Source organism: Vespa crabro, chromosome 2, assembly GCF_910589235.1.
Source record: "Vespa crabro chromosome 2, iyVesCrab1.2, whole genome shotgun sequence".
In the NCBI taxonomy this organism is placed as follows: Eukaryota; Metazoa; Arthropoda; class Insecta; order Hymenoptera; family Vespidae; genus Vespa; species Vespa crabro.
This window is the reverse complement of record NC_060956.1, coordinates 9,791,571-9,811,584: the sequence shown is the minus strand read 5'-3', so window position 1 is coordinate 9,811,584 and position 20,014 is coordinate 9,791,571. Positions and strand designations below refer to the sequence as shown.

General features: G+C 35.5%; 1 protein-coding gene across 2 annotated transcripts in view; it reads right to left on the bottom strand.

Annotated features, from left to right (window-relative positions):
- LOC124421909 (protein O-mannosyl-transferase TMTC2) overlaps nucleotides 1-17,346 on the bottom strand; it is a 239,902-nt gene extending 222,556 nt beyond the window's left edge. Inside the window, exons 1-2 of one of the 2 annotated variants that reach the window (XM_046957607.1) lie at nucleotides 16,838-17,346; nucleotides 16,106-16,577 (exon numbers count right to left, since the gene is read on the bottom strand). In XM_046957607.1, coding sequence (XP_046813563.1) covers nucleotides 16,106-16,577; nucleotides 16,838-16,961 — 596 coding nt within the window. In that variant the 5' untranslated portion in view covers nucleotides 16,962-17,346. The remainder of the gene's footprint in view (nucleotides 1-16,105; nucleotides 16,578-16,837) is intronic. The other variant, XM_046957606.1, reaches the window with a different exon arrangement.
- Nucleotides 17,347-20,014: the final 2,668 nt, after the last annotated feature.

Genomic DNA, 20,014 nt, shown 5'->3' with positions numbered 1-20,014 from the left:
CGTTTCGTTGATTACACAACATTCAGCCTTGTATAGAGAGGGAGAGGAAAAGAGAGAGAAAGAGAGGGAGAGAAAGAGAAGGACAAAAGGAGAGAGATGGAGCGAGAATAAGGGGGGACAAGTGTTGGAAGGAGGGGAGGAGGAGTTGAGCATCGGTGCGGGCGGTATCAAACGCATTCGCTACAAAGCCTGCTATTAATCTTTATTACAAACAATCCTCTGTGTTAATTCCATGTAATTTCCCACCCGTCATGCTCTATGCCGTACGAGTTTCCGTATGTACGAAATGTTTCTCGCTTTTTCACGTAGGATGAAGGACGTTTCGAATTTAATGGACTCTGTCTCTCTCTCTCTCTCTCTCTCTCTCTCTCTCTCTCTCTCTCTATCTCTCTCTCTCTCTCTCTCTCTCTCTCTCTCTCTTTATCTTTCTTTCTTTCTTTCGCTAACACATCATTAGAAAGTCCAAGAACAAGCATTTGGAATAGCAAGAAGAAAAGAACAAGAAAAAATTAATGATGAAGGTGTGAATAAAAAGATGGGAAAGAATAAAAGAGAAAAGAGAGTTACATTTATAGAAAAAAAAATGAAAGGAAAGGACTAATGATTAAATGAAAACTATATAAAAAAAATAAAATAAATAAGTAAAGTGGTAGATAGAATATACCGGAAAGAAAGGTTCGCCTTTTATGAAAACTAGAGCGGATCTTTTGGTACTGTCTTTATAACGCAACGTAATATGAGAAGGTGGGTTACTGTAACTAGAAGGATTACGAAAGAAGTATAAAATTATGCGAAATGATATGGGAGACATCCAGAGATCCGTAATCCGATTTCGTTGGGAGACGGCGAGACGGCTAGACGGTGCCAGCTTATCACAATATTATATTACGCGTTCTAATCACTTAAATTTGTTTGAAAAGAGAATAATGAGAGAGAAGGTACATAATATTACTAAATCAGTGAAAAAAAAGATTCATCATTCTTTTCCGATCAGAATTTTTCAGATTAGCAAATGAATATTTCTAGTTGATCGTTGCAATATCTTTCATATTAATTACATATCTGAGAATCATTAATAAATAAATAATATAATGGTTAAAGTGTAAAACATTCGAATATATATAAAACGAAAATAACTTTTCAGCAGATCTAATATAACTATACTATATTAATTATAAGTATAGCTTGTACTTAAGCAATATTAATCTTTGGATATAAATTAAAACATGATTTTATAGAGGAGAAAAATGAAATATAAAGTATATTTAACATTTCATGAGTTCAAAGTAATAAGGCAATTGGACTTCCTAACGATTAATAGAACCAACGAGGAAATATCAAAGCCACACAATTGCCCGTCCCGAAACAATTATCTTCGTGCCCTATCGGAACGTGAAACAGTGCTACATTACCGATATGAGTGACAGCATTATGCGAGTTTACATCGCGCGTAAATGCAGTGCCGTCATGCGACTATATCGCGATTCCATTATGGCGACTACCAGGAACCACGATCGAGATTTAAACGTTTCACGACAGGTAATAATGAGTTAAGTCGATCGCGTCGAATCGACGAACTATGCGAATGAAATTGCTTCGAGCGTGGTGGCATGTTCTTGGTGGATGCTGGCGGTGGACCACTGAACCAATTCGAAATGAGAGATAGCGAGTGAGACAGAAATGGAGGGAAGGAAAGAGAGGGAAGGAGAATCATTGCTCCGGTAAATCCGCGGACGCTTTTAAGCTTTCTGATAGGAAACTTTGTCAAAAGCATGCCGGTAGTAGTTTTCACTGTTCTAAAGAGAATCTCGAGAAAACGTCGAAAGACGAAATCGCGTTATCTATCTTCGATCCTTCTCCACACCCCTCTTTCTCAGTTTTAAAGACGATTGCAGTAGGTCCCGCACTTTTCTCCGCCACCTCTTTTTCTCCTCTCTTTCCTCTTTTCTTTCTTTTCTTTTGTTTTTTCTTTTCTTTTCTTTCCTTTTCTTCTTCTCTTCTTCTTTTCTATCTTCCATTTGATGTAACGATTCGGAAAACGCGATTTTACGCGAAGGATCCTTCTCCACGTTCTTCATCCATCTCTTTTTTCTACTTTCGTAAGACATAAAACGAAAAAATAAAAAAAAGAAAAAGAACAAATAGGAATTTCTTCGAGCAATCTGCTCATATACGGGTTCGCTAAGAGTCGTCAAGAGGGAAGATGAGCCAAGAGAGGGTCTACCTAGTTCTGCTATTGGAACGATCAACGCGGATAAGAGTAATGACCTTAGGATCATCTGGGCTGATTTTATTCGATGATAAAAGGGAAACTTGTTCATCTTATCACACACACACACACATACACATCTATATACGCAGTAGAATATAATTATTAGATAAAAACTGGGCCCAATTATCGATCCACCGATATATTTAATCATAAGTAATTTACGTTTCATATAATAACAATAAGTTTTTTCACGTTTTACGCAGCATGCTAAAAATCAATACTGTTGCGTCGTAAGGACGTAATTACGAGCGTGTAAATGCGGTTCTTGCACCGAACCAGCGATGATGGTCGATTTTCGAGAGATATGTTCCCCGTCTTTTCCTAGTTGTTAAAGTCGTAGACTCATTGATCGCAATGAATAAAAGCAGCGGCACAAGGCTCGGAAATCGTTGAAGTCAACAAAATATCGCTCGTTACGTTCCCACAAATTAATAGGGAAACACGATTTCTTTGAAGGATCCCGTGAAGCTCATCAGATAGGTGCGCGATAATAAGTATTTCGCGAATTGAAATTATAACGATATATTTTGTAGAAATGAGATACAGTTGTTGAGATGTTCTTTTGAAGTAACATTTAGTTAGTTGTGCTGGGTATCTCTGAAGGAGAGATAGCCAGTAATGTTTAATAAGACTCGAAGGTCTTGATGATTTGAGTCAGAAAGCTGTATATTGACTGTTACGATTTAAATTGTGCTGGATACATCCGTTTGAGGCATAGCCAGTGATATAGATAAGACTAGGTTGTCTTAATGGTGAGTACGAATGCTTGGATGCGACTGAGTATAGATTTCTTTCAAATTATTCAGAAAGATATTAATGAATTAGGAAAGGGAAATGGAAGGGAAGAATTTAAGTAAAAAGTACCAGAAAAGAAAAAGCTATATTCTTATTGGCCGTAGGCATGTCAGGATAGTTCGTTCGAAATATTTAAACAATCTCATGTATGGCCATTTGTCCTGGTGATCGTATGGACTTATGAAAGTTGAATTGATATTTGAAGAGTAGGTGCTAGACAAACCCTTCGCTCGTTGCGCCTAGAAGCTTATTTTCATAGTTTATTTATTGTTAAGCTCGACACATTATTGAAGACTAAGTACGTGACTAAAAATGCCTAAGCTCGGACAAAGGTGACAATGTGTTTTTTATCTATGCGTTTTCTTAGCAAGTATCCAACAAATTCCTAATGGTAGATGCATTTCAATAATGGCTTATGGCCGTTAGGAGAAAACATGAATATCTAAGTCTGTGTCAACAAATACGAGTCTAATCAAAGAACGTGCACATGAAATAAATTTTATTTATATATTGTAGTATACGTAATAAATGATAAGACTTTTGTATATCGAATCGAGAAAAATCGTATAAAAATTTTTTAATACATTTCATTGATATATTCCATTTTATTAACAGCTTTGATCTATTGATTTCATTTTTAATATAGACGTTGGAACACTCGGAACGATCTACACGTTCGCACGCAGAGAGAAAGAAAAGAAAAAGATTATAGAAAGAAAAGTAGAAGATATAGACGAGACTGTAGACGATCGTTCGCACGAGCACAGGGTGGAATAACCGCTACATCACGCGTAATGTTCCACCCAGCTGCAGTCTCACTTGGACGATTCCGAGTGCCAGGGGGTTATAACGTGGCTCGGATTCGTTTTTTGCACAGGCACGTTCCGGTACTAGCACTGGCATCGATTTCGCATCTACCGAGCGTCTCGGTCATGGAAAGAGAGAAGAGAAAAAAAGAAGATAGAGAGAAAGAGAAAAAGAGAGAGAGAGAGAAAGAGAAAAAGAGAGAGAGAATGAAAGAGAGAGAGAGAGAGAGAGAGAGAATGAAAGAGAGAGAGAGAGAGAAAGAGAGAGAGAGAGAGAGAGAGGGAGAGAGAGGTAGAAGGTAGAAAAGGACTTCCATTACTGGGCGTCCCATTTCCACATTGATGTTGGACTTATTTCGTAGAAAATGTGAGCGGACAATGCCGTACGATTTCAAGTATGTACGTCGACTTCGAGGCTGGGCCACCACATACATACATCGACTTTCAACTACTAGCGCATACGGACCAAATCGTACAATTCAAATACGCACATAGGTAGATACGTAAGAACGAACGATATCGACTAGTTTTGTGGTTCGCTGGAACTAACGGTGAACGACTATTTGATTTTCCCTTACATAGGATTCGACTTGCCGTGACGAGAGAACATGATCGTAAGGAATAGTAAATATTTGCTTGACGCTTTGATTTCTTTATAAACTATTTTCTTTTTTTTTGTGTGTGCGCACGCGTTCGCTCATGTATGTATATGTGTGCGTGTATTTTCTTTTACAACGATTGACCGAATTACAATTAAATCCATTTTTTATATAACCACACGAAATCGAATTTGTACTCCAAGTAACGTTGAGAGATTAATGACTAACTGGATTAGAGAAATCGCTTGAACTTTTTTTCTTTTGTTTCTTAAATGTACACAAACGCTGATAGATTTTTTGCCAATTAGACTAACATTCCGATCTCGAATAACAAGAACAAATATAAGAATACTAAACAAATGCGACAATCTAATGTGTCATGAAAGCGATTCCGTTGAATTGTTTTTCTTTTTTTTTTTTTCGTAGCATACACATATGTTTCTTCTGTAGAAATCAGCACTATGATCATCGATCGGGAATATTTTGATATTATTGCATTTTACGAAATATCAAAGATCAGTATGAAGACATGCAAGATAGGAAAATTCATCTTAAAGAGAATTAGAAATCAAAACATACGATAAATCTAATGTAGCACTGAAGAGAAAATTTTGTTGTCAAACCATGTAAAACAAATTATTCGCAAACGAATTATCGTAAACGAATTATCGTAAAATAAATCGAATCTATCTTCGATATAATTAGATATATGGTATTCTAATTGATTTTTATCAACAAATATATTTATCTCTGATTTATAGGAAATAAGAAAAAGAGAAAAACTTTTTTTTGTAATTTCACAAAACCCGATATAATATTTCTATATAAAGAAAACGTAATCTTTTGATCAGCAAAAGTCAGTTGATACTTTATACTCTGCTTACATATATAACTTTGTTCCTTTCTTCCTCTCTTTTCCACTCTGTCTATAACTGACGAGCGAATATCCAGAGTAATGCAATTATATTCAATCGTACGACCGAGTTCGAAACGATCAGTCACTTTAATATGCAGTTTGCAAGGACGAATGTACGAATGGAAATATTCGATATGACTGACAGGAAATTAACCAGTCTATATAACCACTATTACGTATATAGATACATACGAGTACGTAGTATCGTCTTTGTCGACATTTTGCTGTTATCGTAAAACAAATACATAACTCTGTTAGTAGGTAATCCATAAAAGAAAACATGAAAAAGGTATAGAAAACCCATGGAAAAAAGAGAAGTATGGGACGACGCGACGTTTGTTTCACTGTAAACTCGTTTGTTCGATTACTTCGTATAGTACGAAGGTAAAAGGGTGGGTGGGTGGCTAGTTGGTTGGTTGGTCAGTCAGCCTTCAGTTCGATGACGGAACAATAGGCTTTTTTGCCGATTAATCCGATCGAAGTGCGGAATGCGTTCCACGTGCTTTTCTATTTATGGATTCTCTTCCTCTTCTCTCGCTTCACAAACGAACAACGCTATCGTCGCGCTTTTCTATCGTCAATTTTCAACGTCGTTTTATCTCTCTTTCTCACTCTCTCTCTCTCTCTCTCTCTCTTTCTCTTTTTCTTTTTTCTTCACTTCTCTTTTCTTCTCTTAACAATACTCAATATGAACGAACAAAAATTCACCGACTTCTTCTCTGTAACTCTCGATATTTTACATATTTCTATCTCGTACAGGCATTCTTATATTTATTTTGAATTTAATCGCAATTAAAATCATTTTGTTCTTTTTTTCTTTAACAGTCTCGCTAGTCCAATATGATCGACAGAAAAAGGATTAGTCCAATATGATCGACAGAAATTCTAACAAGAATCTTTCGACGGAACAACAGAAAATTTTCAGATTAATTTTTTAAATCACGATTCAAATAAGTAAAAGGGTCATGGCTGTTACTCACATCTTTCCTCCTCTTACACATTTATCTACTCACGATGAATAAATGGAAGAGTCTTCACACCTTCGTGTCTTCGTCGTATCTATAACAACCAGAGCGGATAATGGCGAAAGGAAAGTACGCTCTAATAGCGAGAAAAAGCCGATTAATATATTTTTACTCTCTTAGGAATAATAAGGTGTCTAAGAGTAAACATTTTCCATCGACGAACGAGCAAAGTCATTCACTCGAGGATACATTTTTTAGACATCGTTTTTTTTACTTTAACAAACCTAATAACTAATAAGATGCGGGAATAATTAAATTCGTTCTAGTAACTCGAGCTCATTTTTTAATCGATCATGCAACATAAGAGAAAAGAAACAGAAAAAAGAAAAAAAAACAACATGTATTACTATCGCGCTCACGAGCAGCACACACCATATATATATATATATATATATATATATATATATATATATATGTATATGTATATATATATATATATATATGTATACCTATCGGAAGAGTAAAAAGTTTCGTTTTACTATCCAACAAAGCTTGGTAGTATATTACATAGTATGTTGAATAGACGCACACGAGAATAAAGAGCAGTGTGGAAACTCTCGTTGTGGCCTCGGCGACAGATTAAGTAAACAGCAACGATTTTTAATACACTGTTAAACTCCTAACCACAAATTCTCCTCGTTCTCGACCGAACTACAATTTACTAAAGCGTAGGTAAACTGGAATCAATCTCGACTCTGGCGAACTTCCTCATATTAGAGAGAGAAAGAGAGAGGGAGAGAGACAAAGACAGGGAGATAGAAAAAGAGAGACGAAGACAAAGAGAGAACGAGAGAGAGAGAGAGAGAGAGAGAGAAAGAGAAAGAAAGAGATAAAGAGAGAGAAAGAAAAAGACAAAGACAGAGAGAGTTAGAAAGACAGTTTCTTGTTTGCACCAAACCGTCGATCATCATTTTACGTGAAGTCACCGTTCACGTAAAGGAAGTTTGTTTCAAGACAGCCAAACAGGATCTTCGGAAACTTTTAAACTTGATTTGATACCTATAGAAGTCGAAACAAAGTAAGCATATACATATAAAGTTAAGATTAACATAAATTATTATAATACCGGCATACTCGAGATAAATGCTGCTTCTCCTCTAAGTTTACCTTGTGATCCGTTAAACACTTCACTTTCAACGTTGGTAACTTTCCTTGCTACTTGATGTGCTAACATAGTTATGCGTGCATACGATGAGAACACCCAATGCGCCCCGTTGTCAGGAGAACGGAAACTCGGCATGTTAGAGATTAGACGCATACATTTTTTTCTCTTTGTCTCTCTCTCTCTCTCTCTCTCTCTCTCTCTCTCTCTCTCTCTTTCTCTCCTTCTTTCCTTCTATCATTCTTTTCCTTTGAATATCAGTAACATCAAGGAAGAAGTACAAATGAATCATTAGAACACAATTCACATGGCTCTTTATTATCGAGCATACGGGCGAACTATGTGTTAAGCTATATACAGCAAAGATAATCCACTGCTAAGCTCGCTCAATTCGTAAAGACTCTCTATCTCTGTCTCTGACTCTCTCTCTCTCTCTCTCTCTCTCTCTCTCTCTCTCTTTCTCTCTCTTTCTCTCTCTCTTTTCTCGAGCACGCGCTCTGCTCCTTCCAGCCACTGTTTGTTTGTGGATTTGCTATTTCGCTTGACTCCCCTTCTATCTTGCCGTCAGCCTACCTTTCGTTCGTCCTTTCCCCTCTTCTCGTCTCTCGCTCCTCTCTCTCTCTCTCTCACACACACACACACACACACATCATCTCCGGCAACTATTAACGCTCGACATAGCGTCTCGCAGTTTCACGGCTCCGACGTAACAGTTTCCTGAGGATGGAAGGAGGACTAGAGATCGTCTTAACAATTCAGGAGAAATCTTAGATAAATAAAGAAAGAGACAGAGAGAGAGAGAGAGAGAAAAGGAGAGAGAAATGAGGTTAAACGAGATGAAAAAAGACGGTATATGACTTAAAATGGATAAAATTTATCTTAAAATGTTCTGACGTATAATTTTACTTAAGTTCTTATTCTCAAAATATTACGAAATGATTTTAAGTACAATGATCATTATGTTTACGTAATGCTTTATTAAAATAATTTGATAATTCAGATTCTTAATTTTGTTAATCTGTCAGATTTATTTATCGATACGAAGTCAAACAAAAAAAATGATGATAGAAAAAAAATTCTCTTGTAGAAAGAGGACAGTTTCTTACTGTTCTCCAGTAAATGACCTTAATGTTCGATAGATTTTCTACCTTTAATTTATCAAAGTGACGGATAAAAAGGGGACTTTGATATCACTATTTCACCTTTCTATTGTGATGCTAAAGGAAAAAGAGAACGTTATACAAAGAAAAGTAAACGAGCATAAAAACATGGACAATGTATATACATACATTGTAGTTCTCGTTGATTTGTTTCAATTCTATGTGGGTGACAATCTCGCGGACTGAACAAAAAGAAAAGAAAAGAGAGAGGAGAGAGAGAGAGAGAGAGAGAGAGATAGAGAGAAAACTTCTAACATGCTCTAAACACATATGTATGTGCAAGTGTATGTGTATGGATTTAAATATGTATGTATGCGTACACATGTACATAGCTTTTGATATGTTCTATCAAAACGCAAATGTAATCAGAAGATAACGAATATATAGAATGGAATATATGGAAGGTAAAGTGTAAACTTCTAATATATTCTAAATACATAGGTTTAGTATGTGTCAGGTAAATATATAAGAATTTATTTCATGCAATAAGTATTTTTTATCGTAAAGAAAATAAAATTCTAAGAGAGTATCAAAAGATAATGAAAGGATAAAGGTAGGAATAGTAAAATGTAAACTCGTGAAATCGCAACACAAATTGAAAGTTTACTTCCGTCTAAACACGAGTAAATTCAATCGCACAATCTATAAGCCATCGAAAGCCAAAGTTATTCCAATGTGTGTATGATCACAACGCGTAATCAATTAGATGTATGACTGAACTTTCGGTGAAATCTAACTTTTACTGATTAAAGCTATTGAACTTTCCGTCTGCTGAGTAACTACTTGTCTATAACAATGTAGTAGGTACCTATAGATTGGAAGTTTCGATGCAACCATTGTTGCTGCTACTACTACTACTATGTGACCGGTGTTGCAATGTCAATCTCTCTCGGTCTCTTTCTCTCCGTCTTTTTCTCTCTCTCTCTCTCTCTCCCGTCTCTTCTCCCCTCTCGCACTCTATGAATAATATGCAAATATGAAAGAGAAAATACAAATGAAAAAGACTTCTTGTTTTATCTCGTTCTTCACTTGAACAGCGAATTATATAAAAACCTTCTACGATTTTCTCATCTTTCTACGCTAAATATTTCCTTACAAATACGTGATTACGAAATAACGCGACGTTTGAATGATTGTCTCGCGAATTAACATAAAAGAAAATTTGTATAACTATGTGTTACATTCTGTTCTTCGAATGAAATCGCATTATGCTGTATTATAAAATATTATGTTTTCGAACATAGAAAGAAAAAAATATAGGATAAAAAGATTATCTTCGAATAGCAACGAATGCAATGAGTCCAAATATTACATAGACAAAATATTTCTAATTATACACTCCGAACTATTCTTTCTCTGTATTTTCTCTCACGCATTTCCATGCATTTTCCAGAGCGTGATAAAGCGTCTTTCGTTCGATCGTAGGATAAATGCATGCGAGGCCAGATGCTGCAGAATTCATACGCAGCCGTTGCATCGGCCATAGTCACAGGTCGTCATCATTGTATGCGTTGAAGTCGCTTTTATACGTACACGTTTTTTATACGAAGAAATAAACCAATATATGTATATGTGTGTACATAAATATTAAATATTATATAATAATAATAGATAGTATATAATATATACCCTGAAAATGTAATAATTTTGGGAGTGAAGCAAATGATATGCATTAACACCTACCAATTTTAATTTGTTCTTCTAATTGTTCTTCATAATTCTTTTTATCTCTGTTTCTCTCTTTTCTTTCGTCTATTTATTTACCGGTGTTATATCCTCATCTTCCCTCATAACACACATACACATATTGTCATTATATTATAATTATCATAGTTAATATATTATCATTATATAACATATTATTATTAACATATTATTTTTATTATTATGTTTTTACTATTATTATATTATATTATTTTATTACCATTATTATTCAATTGTATTGTAACTAGACAAAGTCCAAGACTATGATTTAATGACTGTACCTTTTATTTTTCGAAATTTCCTTTTTTCAAATTTTTTCTATTCTTCCACGGTTAAATCTTGACTACCACGCTAACAACATTAAATTATTAATTTGGCCAATAAATAATATAAGGAATTTTTTATTTTGAATAAGTAATAGGTGAATGATAAATAATATTATGAATTTTCATTTAAAAATATTGAATAAAAAATGTTATTTATTAAGACATAAAACACTAAAAATTCCGGTATTATTTATTGGCTAATCGAATACAATAAATTAATATATTAATACATAAAATATTATATATAAATTATTATATACGATACGAGTAATACTTAATTTGTATGAAAAAAATTTTAAAGAAATTTGTTACTTCCGAGGAATTCGTCCGTAACAACTCATTTATCTTTACTTCTCTTTCTCTATTTTTTCTTTTTTTTTTTTTTTTTTTTATAAGACCAAAACGTGGAAACGCAGGACTTCTATCGTACGAGACACGGATCCATGACTGACGAGAGGATAGATTTATTATGCCACAGTCGGACCGATTCTCCCCTTCGTTCTAAACTTGTCCCCGGAGAAGCATTGTCAAGCGCTGCGACCGACAACGTGGAAGTATGAGAGAGAACAAGTGATAGAGATAGGCACACAGCAACGAGCGGATTTCCGCACGCGGCCCCAAGATCCATTTCACGCTGCCGGAATGGAAGAGAGAATGCGGCCCGCATTTTATGCCGCAATGCGACTCGATCGAGATCCGACTAATTGTCCTTACTCAAGATTTTTCTCTCTCACTCACTCTCTCTCTCTCTCTCTCTCTCTCTCTCTCTCTCTTTCTCTTTCTCTTACTCTACATAAACAATCGCATCTCTTTTTCTATCCCTCCCCCTCTTTTTCTCCCTTTCTCTCTCACATACACACACACACACAACGCAAATTCTCTTGCCGAATAAATCACCCAAAAGCATGTCCTTGCTATTCTCTAAAGACAATTTTTAATAGACCAATTATTTTCGCAAGATAAGGCATCATGATGTTCATTTCAAATGAATCGAAAAAAAAAATTTGATCAAATCGGATCGTATAATTCATTTGATCTAGAACGGATAAAAAAAAAGAGAGAGAAAGAGAGAAATAGAGAAAGTAGTCGACGAACTTGCGTCCACGTCGCCATCGTTCCTCATAAATTTTCCTGAAACCCTTCAGCATTTGCAAACACAAATTATTTACATACGTTTCAAGCAAAGCGGTCGCGAGACGAGAGAAAAAGAGAGAGAAAGAGAGAGAGAGAGAGAGAGAGAGAGAGAGAGAGAGAGGCAGAGAGAACGCGGCCTTTGCTGAAATAGTAATGCCATGCTTTACATTTCGTGCCGCGGAAAACGCGTTTCTGCCGCAGTAGTATTATTCAGCGACAGTAAGAGAACAAGCTAAGCCTCGCCCTACAACTTTTCTTATTCCGAACTCGTCTCGTACATGAACGCCCGGTAACTGCATCGGTACACCGTGCAACGCGAGACTGTGCAACGAAGAAGACAACGTACACTTTCATAGAAGCATACGTAGGTATATACAACATATATATATATATATATATATATATATATATATGCATATATATACATGGACGAGAGTATACGAGGATATGTCGTACTTGTATTCGTTTACGAGATTAGGTCGCTCCAAGAGACAGAGAGTATTCCAACTTTCCACCATTTCACGACTTTCCTTTTTCTTCCTTCTCCATCTATCTATTTTCTTCCTACCTATACATATACATATATATGTATGTATATATATATATGTACAATACACTATATATGTATATATTATATATTTATATATTGTATTGTATATATATATATATATATATATATATATATATATATATACATAATAAATATATATTATAATAACATTATAATGTGTAACATATATACGTATATATCGCTCTCCCTCTCTCTTTTTTTTTAATCCTGTTTACCATCTTCTTTCTCATCCAATTTCTTTTTGTTTTTTCACTTCTTTGTTCAACAGCATTGTTCTTTTTCTCCCAAGCACAAAGAGAGAGAAAGAAAGAGAGAGAAAGAGAGAGAGAGAGAGAGGGAGGGAGAGAGAGAAAGTATAATAGAAAAAAAGGCCCTTAGCAGATAAATATGTCCCGTATTCTTTTCCTAGGTATTGCGGTCGACATGCTGGACTAAAATACAGCCCCTTTATTATCCTATGAGTTTTAGCACGTACCAACGTGCCTCCGCAATAAAGTCTCAACAGAGTAAACTCCCAAGTAAAACCTACGATCCGGATAAACCACTTGCTGTTCTCTCTCTCTTTCTCTCTTTCTCTTTCTCTCTCTCTCTCTCTCTCTCTCTCTCTCTCTCTCTCTTTCTTTCAATCTTCTCTCTTTCTCTACCTGCTACATTACTACTATTATCATCTGCTTATTATCTACAAATCTGCTTCACACTCTTTTTGTCTATATTTATTATCGAATCATGTATGAACCGTTTTTTACTTTAATCCTTATCATCGAAAGAACGGGAATAGAAATTTTTTTTAATGATTTTATAGTAGTTCTTAGTTAAATGTTTTCAAAGCAGACTAGGTAAATTGGTAGAAATGATTTATAAGGGCTGGATATCGATGAAAGTGTATATGTGCATATGTGTGTCTATACGTGTAATAGGAAGATAAAAGCAGAGACGGAGAAACAAAAAGACGTAGTTGAGTTTTCTCGTTAATAACTGGACCCGACTTGATTATGGTCGCCACGGGCGCATTGGACGGTTCCAAGTCTTGGTGCATCGAACGAGGTGCTCCGCTAATGGGCCGGATACGGATGAAAAATTATCTCGGCTTAATGCCCTCTACCGTTTTTAGTTATTACGTTGGTTTTAAGGCTCCGTTGGGAACGTCGACGATATGTGACTGGTTTATCCATCGCATGTATGAGAGAAAGAGAGGGAAAGAGAAAGAGAGATAAAGAAAGAGAAAGAGAGATAAAAAAAAGAGAAAGACCGAACTCACCAAAGAAATTCAATAATTCATTTAATAAATAAATATTTAATTATCGAAACCAATAGTCGTCTTCTACATTACCGTAAAATCAGGATGCATTCTTTATCTTCATTTATATTGGATTTGTAAAATTCACTTTGGAATTATTAAAGTATCTATAATATATATCTTATAATATATAGTTATCTCGATTTATATAAATACATATATGTGTGTGTGTGTGTATACACATATTACACATATCTTACACTGAATATATCGTGAAACGTAAGACGTATCGACATATTTATAAAATGTTTCGAAAAAAGATGCATTAATTTCTTAATAGATCAGTAACATTAGAATTTTTATTTCAAATTAAATATCAAGCCTCTTCTGATTTACATATTCGTTTAATGTCATTCTTGTTATAAAGAGGGACAATGATATTCATTTTGAAACGCTTAAATCGAAACGTTTGTAACCAATTAAAAATCAAATAATTCGATTGGAGAGTAAGATAGAATTCAAAACGTATCTCGTCGTAGGACATTGATTCTCTCGTTACTACATTCAGTGACGATAACGACGAATCCTTGGAAGGACGTTGGGCTAGTCGTCGAGCCTCGATTGGAACCCCGAATACGATACTCGAGAGATTAGAGAATACTCAATTACAGGATTTGGTATCATAGAATTCGAGAGCTTTGGATTAAGGACGCTCATCGTGGGAGTAACTTTGGATTATATGGCGCCCTATACCAATACGATTCCCACCATTCTCTATTTCTCTCTCACTCTCTCACTCTCTCACTCTCTCTCTCTCTCTCTCTCTCTCTCTCTCTCTCTCTCTCTCTCTCTCTCTCTCTCTCTCTCTCTTTCTACATATCTCTATCTATACGATAGAACTTGTGAATTCTTCAACGAAACGATGCTTCAAACGACACTATCTATTTCTATATTATATTCTCGAATTTCTTTGGTATTTCTGACAAGACGAAACTATCCCACGGGAGAGAAAATAAAAAAAAGAGCAAAAAAAGAAAATATAAGAAAGAAAGAAATAAAAAATTAAATTTTCTCTCGACGAAGTGAAAATTTCATACATCCTTTCAGATCAATTCGAACAACAAACGATAGCATGGCAATTTATTTGCGATTATTCCTGTGTACTCTTCGTGAACGTGTGTTTACTTTTCATAGGAGAAGCTTCAAGTTATCTCGGATCCGCAACACGTTTTGACGCTTTCGCTTTACGCGCAATAGGTTAAGGTCGACGTACGAAAATCTTGAGAATTTATATAACGATATAATATTTGTTAGGACATAATATTTAACCAAACATAGACGAATGGTTATATATAATACATAAAAATTTTCACGATCGGTCCTCGTTGCAAGATAAACGAATTCAAAAGTGAAAATGCAACAATGGATAAAACGATTGAAAAACATTCTAGACCAAACGTTATCCGATTGGCATTAATCATAATACCTGGCCTAATTAAATCCGTCTAAATCGAGCTAAATCCGATTTACTCTGGTTGCCCTGTAAAATCGGGTTAGAACGTTTACTCGTAGTTAACACTTTTGGAGATTTGCATCATCCGATGGCTTTCCATCTCGATCGATCGATGGATGTGTCTATTTTTTCTCCTTGAAAAAAAAAATACTAAAAAAAAAAAGAAAAAAATAAATATTTGTTCGCAATCAGACCAAAATAAAGATTGAGACAAAGAGACGTGATAAACACCTCTTGATGGTTTTTGCCGATAAACCATAATTCTTATCGTCGAGGTGCATACGATAAACGCGAAGTCGCCTTTAGCTTGTTACACCGTAACACATCGACGATTATCTAAATTACTTCGTAAATCTGTCAGCTGAATCGGTCGGGCTTGGTCCATGTTATTACGTAACATAAATCGCCGTCCATGCGTTCGTAAAAGCTTTTAAAGCACAAGTCACGCGCGGGCTTTTCAACCGGCAAACACTCATTCCACTCCCGATACCTTCCCCTACCGAAATTTTGTCTCGCCTCTTTCCCAGTACCACCAATGAAAAAGATATATCGTCTCGTTAGATTCTCGAAAAAGCTCGATAAATAGCTCGAAATAATATTACCTATGAAAACTAGTTTCAAGAGTATAATTAGAGAAGTAATTGGAGTGGATGATAAAGAAAACGATTAGAAAAAAGATAATATACATATAAATAAAAGATAACAATGGCGATAAAGAAGTTTTAAAGTTAAGATGCGTTTGATAATATTCCCACGATTAAGACGCGATAAAGTACGTCTAGATAATCATTCATATTTCTCCCGCTTCCGGCCCCGTTACCCTCACCAATATGCACATCGAAGTAGTAAGTGGCTCGAGGCGAGCTGTGGAGAGACGACGAGTGCCACGTTTCGCTCTGCGAAAGGGTTGCACGGGTGGATTGATTCAAAGCAAGAGGCACTCACCGATCATCGTAGACGAAACCCGCTTGCAGGGTGTTGCAGTAGAGGGCCGTCGCGACGAGGGCGCAGGCTACGGCTAGGATATCCATGTCACATCGTGCCGAGGACGACGGTGCCGGCTGCAGCGACGTCGACGGCGGTTTCTTAACTTGTTGCACGTCCACGGGCCTTCCTCCTCTTCCAGCTCCTCCTCCTCCTCCTCTTCTCTTCCGCTTCCTACCGTTTCTACCTCCTGCTCCTGCTCCCCCTCCCACTCTTCCTCCGCTACCTCCGCTGCCTCCTCCTCCTCCTCTTCCTCCTCCTCCACCACCACCAACACCACCACCAGCACCACCTGCACCACCTCCACCCCTCCTCCTTCTTGATTCTACCCTTATTAAGCTGCTCGAGACGTCCAGCGAACGTTCCACCGAAGACCGGCACTCCGAGAATGTCCGGAGAGACGTCGCTCGATCGGGACGAATGTCGGTGTTGCCTGACGAATAACGATCAAATTCGCGAGATCAAAAACCTTTTTCTCTTCTTATAGGATTTAAGTAGAAGAAATTTTTTTATAACGATGTACGGAATTTCCTTGTTCCGCGTACACTTTCTCCAGCGTACCTTCTTGATCGGTCCAATCACTCGAATTGGAAACGTTTCCAATGATGGATGAAATAACGATTTTTTATCACTGTGAAGAGTCACTGTGATGCACCAAAACACCTAATCTAGATTAAAGACGCAATTAATTACCGATAAAATTATATCGGCTGGCTCTTCTGTAAAAAATCTGCTTCGTTGATTCCTCTTCTCTCTTATCGACGTTTATGACGTTTATAGTAAAGAACATCGAAAAAGAAGTGGGTACTTCCAACATCAAAAAGAAGAACCATATATATACATATATATACACACACACATATATATATATATATAAAATAATTTTTTTTCTACAGTTTGCTAGAAAGTAAAGTATTTTGTTCGTTCTTTGGTTTTTCTCGTCAAAAATACAATCGAATCTTCTATATTTTCTTTGAACAAATTAAAAAAGAACTTGCAAAGGTTTTTCTATAATCGAACAGCTGGACCACTGTCACGAACTCGCTTGGAAAGATTTTTTAGCCTAGAAATGAGAACGTTTCGTCGATCGCTTGATTGATGAGAGAAACGAAAGTAATGGTGGACGCGGTTGATCCACGACGCGGCGCATGTTCCGGATGCGGAACGGCAACTGTCGCGCGCCCCCCGAGGACGAGAGCTTTATACGCGGAAGAGACGGGCATCGATCGGACGAGCGCTTGCGCTCTCTCCTCCTCCCACTTTGGTATACTCTCCTCCTCCTCGTCATCCACCTCCTCATCCTCCTCTTCCTCATTCTCCTCTTCTCTTCTCTTCCACCACTCCTTTCCATCCATCCGTCCTTGCTTCCTTCCTTCCTTTGCCGTTTCCCATGTATGTATATACATACCTAGATCACGACCGTCGCAAGCACGACAATGAGCGACACGTCACGACTCCGGCCGAATATACCGGAGAGAGACCATCACTGAACGATGACAGACCTCTCGAAAAATCGGACGCATCTCTCTTTTTCTCTCTTCTTTTTCCCTGTTCTTTTTTCTTTTTCTCTTTTCTTTTTTCTTTTATTTTAATTAAAGATCATATATACTCACGAGTTTTTTCTTTCTTTTTTACTAAAGATCTATTTCCCAAATGCAAATCTATTTTATTCGTATCTTATTTTTAATAAATATCAATAACAGAAAGATATTGTAGCGTTTCACCGCTATCAAGGAGTAACAATATTTGATCAATGGCAATCGTCTTTAGGAAAATGCCATTTCCCTTTTTCTATCTTATTTTTATTCTTTTATTTTTTATAATTCTAGTTAGGAGACACAAATCATTATATCTGATATCTATTATCTTTTACAAGAAATTTATTTTTTACATGCTATTCTATTTTGTCATAACTTATTTTTGATAAATATCAACAAGATAATAAAGATATTACAAGGGGTTGTTTCTATTATATTTTTACATGTTAGTTTACAACTAACAATAAGTTGTAAAAAGTATACTAACAATAAGCTATAAAAAGTATATAATAAAAACAACCCCTTGCCAATGGTATACCTTTCAGAAAATGGTGTGTCACACTTTGTCTTTCATCTTTATTCTTTTCTTTTTAAGTTTAGTTGAAAGTTTTAACAGATCACTGGCACCTACTATTTTTTTTACAAAAAATATGTTTCTCAAATGCAAATTTACACCACAACGACCTACTTTTAGCACGTTAGCTATCAGATTTATATATGTATTTGTGAGATATCAATTCTGTTTTAAAAGATTAACATCATCTATTTACTATACATTAGGAAACATATACGTTATTTTTACTTTTTACGTTCGATTATTAATATTATATATGATATTAATAATATTAATGACACGATATTGAATATTAATAAAAATCTCTAGTAAATTGAACAAAAACAAAGTTTGGTCTGTAATGAACAATTCTTTTTCTCTATTTATCACGATATTAATAAATATAAGTAATAAAAAGATATAACAAGACTTGTAACTTCTATTTACTATGCTAAGATAATAGAGTTTATTGGTGGAAAATAATTGATAGCTGTTGATAACGAGATATTTATCTATCTTATGCCCATCAGTGCAGGTTAAGTAGTTATCTATTTAAACAGAATGTAATTAGTGCATCTAAATACACTAGTTGATATAGCAAATAAAACGTGAGAGAAGGGAGAACGACGAGTTAATGGAAGTTAATCACAACTTCCGTGCAGACGTTAGCGAAAGTATTTTTATATGTAACAGTCAAATATTTATTTTAAATTTTTGGTAATTTAATTTAAATATAATATTGTTAGAAATTATACTTACATTTTCATCTTGTATATTTTCAATTACAAAAAAAAAAGTAAAGAAAAGTGTCTTGTTTGTCTTTCTATGATATAATTTTAATTCTATCGTTCTTTTAAAAAGAAAAAAAAACTCAAACAATTCTTTTTCTTCAAAGCAATATATTTGTCCATCCGTATTGATTTTTCAAAAATGACAAAGATCAAAGATTAATCATGTTGGTCTAAAAAATGAAAGAATTTAATGTTACGAAAACAGTCGATAAAGAAACAAACGAATTGAGAATTTGTCAGTGTGATTCGATTAATCGTCGTAATTATCTTCTAATCCTCGTCTCACCTCATAATTTCCAAATGCTATTATAAGCCGATTTTAGGAAGAGATAGATAAAGAAAGACAGCATCTAAATATTTCCGAGTTCGTCCTGGGAAAGCCTTTGTTTAAAAGCTAAAATTACAGTTTTATATTATATTTCTACATAAAGAAAGTTTGAAATAATGACCAATTAGAAACTCACCAATTACCAACTTTGGATACGAACTCATTCTCGGAAAATTTCACCGCACTCGTATGAGAATAAGGAGTGAATATTCTCGCTTTGTTGAATCTAACATTCATTAGCAGCAAAGGAATGAAAAGTATAGGATAACAAAATAAAATATGATTGTTAAAAAAAAGAATATAGACAGATAAATAGATAGACGGAGAACAGACGGCAAGAGGGAGAGGGGGTAAATTCATTAGATATCTACGCGATAGTAGCAAACAACATTTAGCTAATAAATGCATAAACACTTACACATATACACACTTACACGTACAAGCGTATGTACGTCCTCACGTGATATATCTTTCCACCAATAACAAACGATTCGATTGCTCTCGTTAATCTACTATAATGATCGTCAAAGTAACTACGATTAATTAACGTACTTACATGTAACTAATCAGAAACACCTGCGCTCGCTGACAATACACAAATTCATCATGCGAATTACGTCAGTCATTCTCATCGTACCGAAATTAATGCTAGTATCTAAC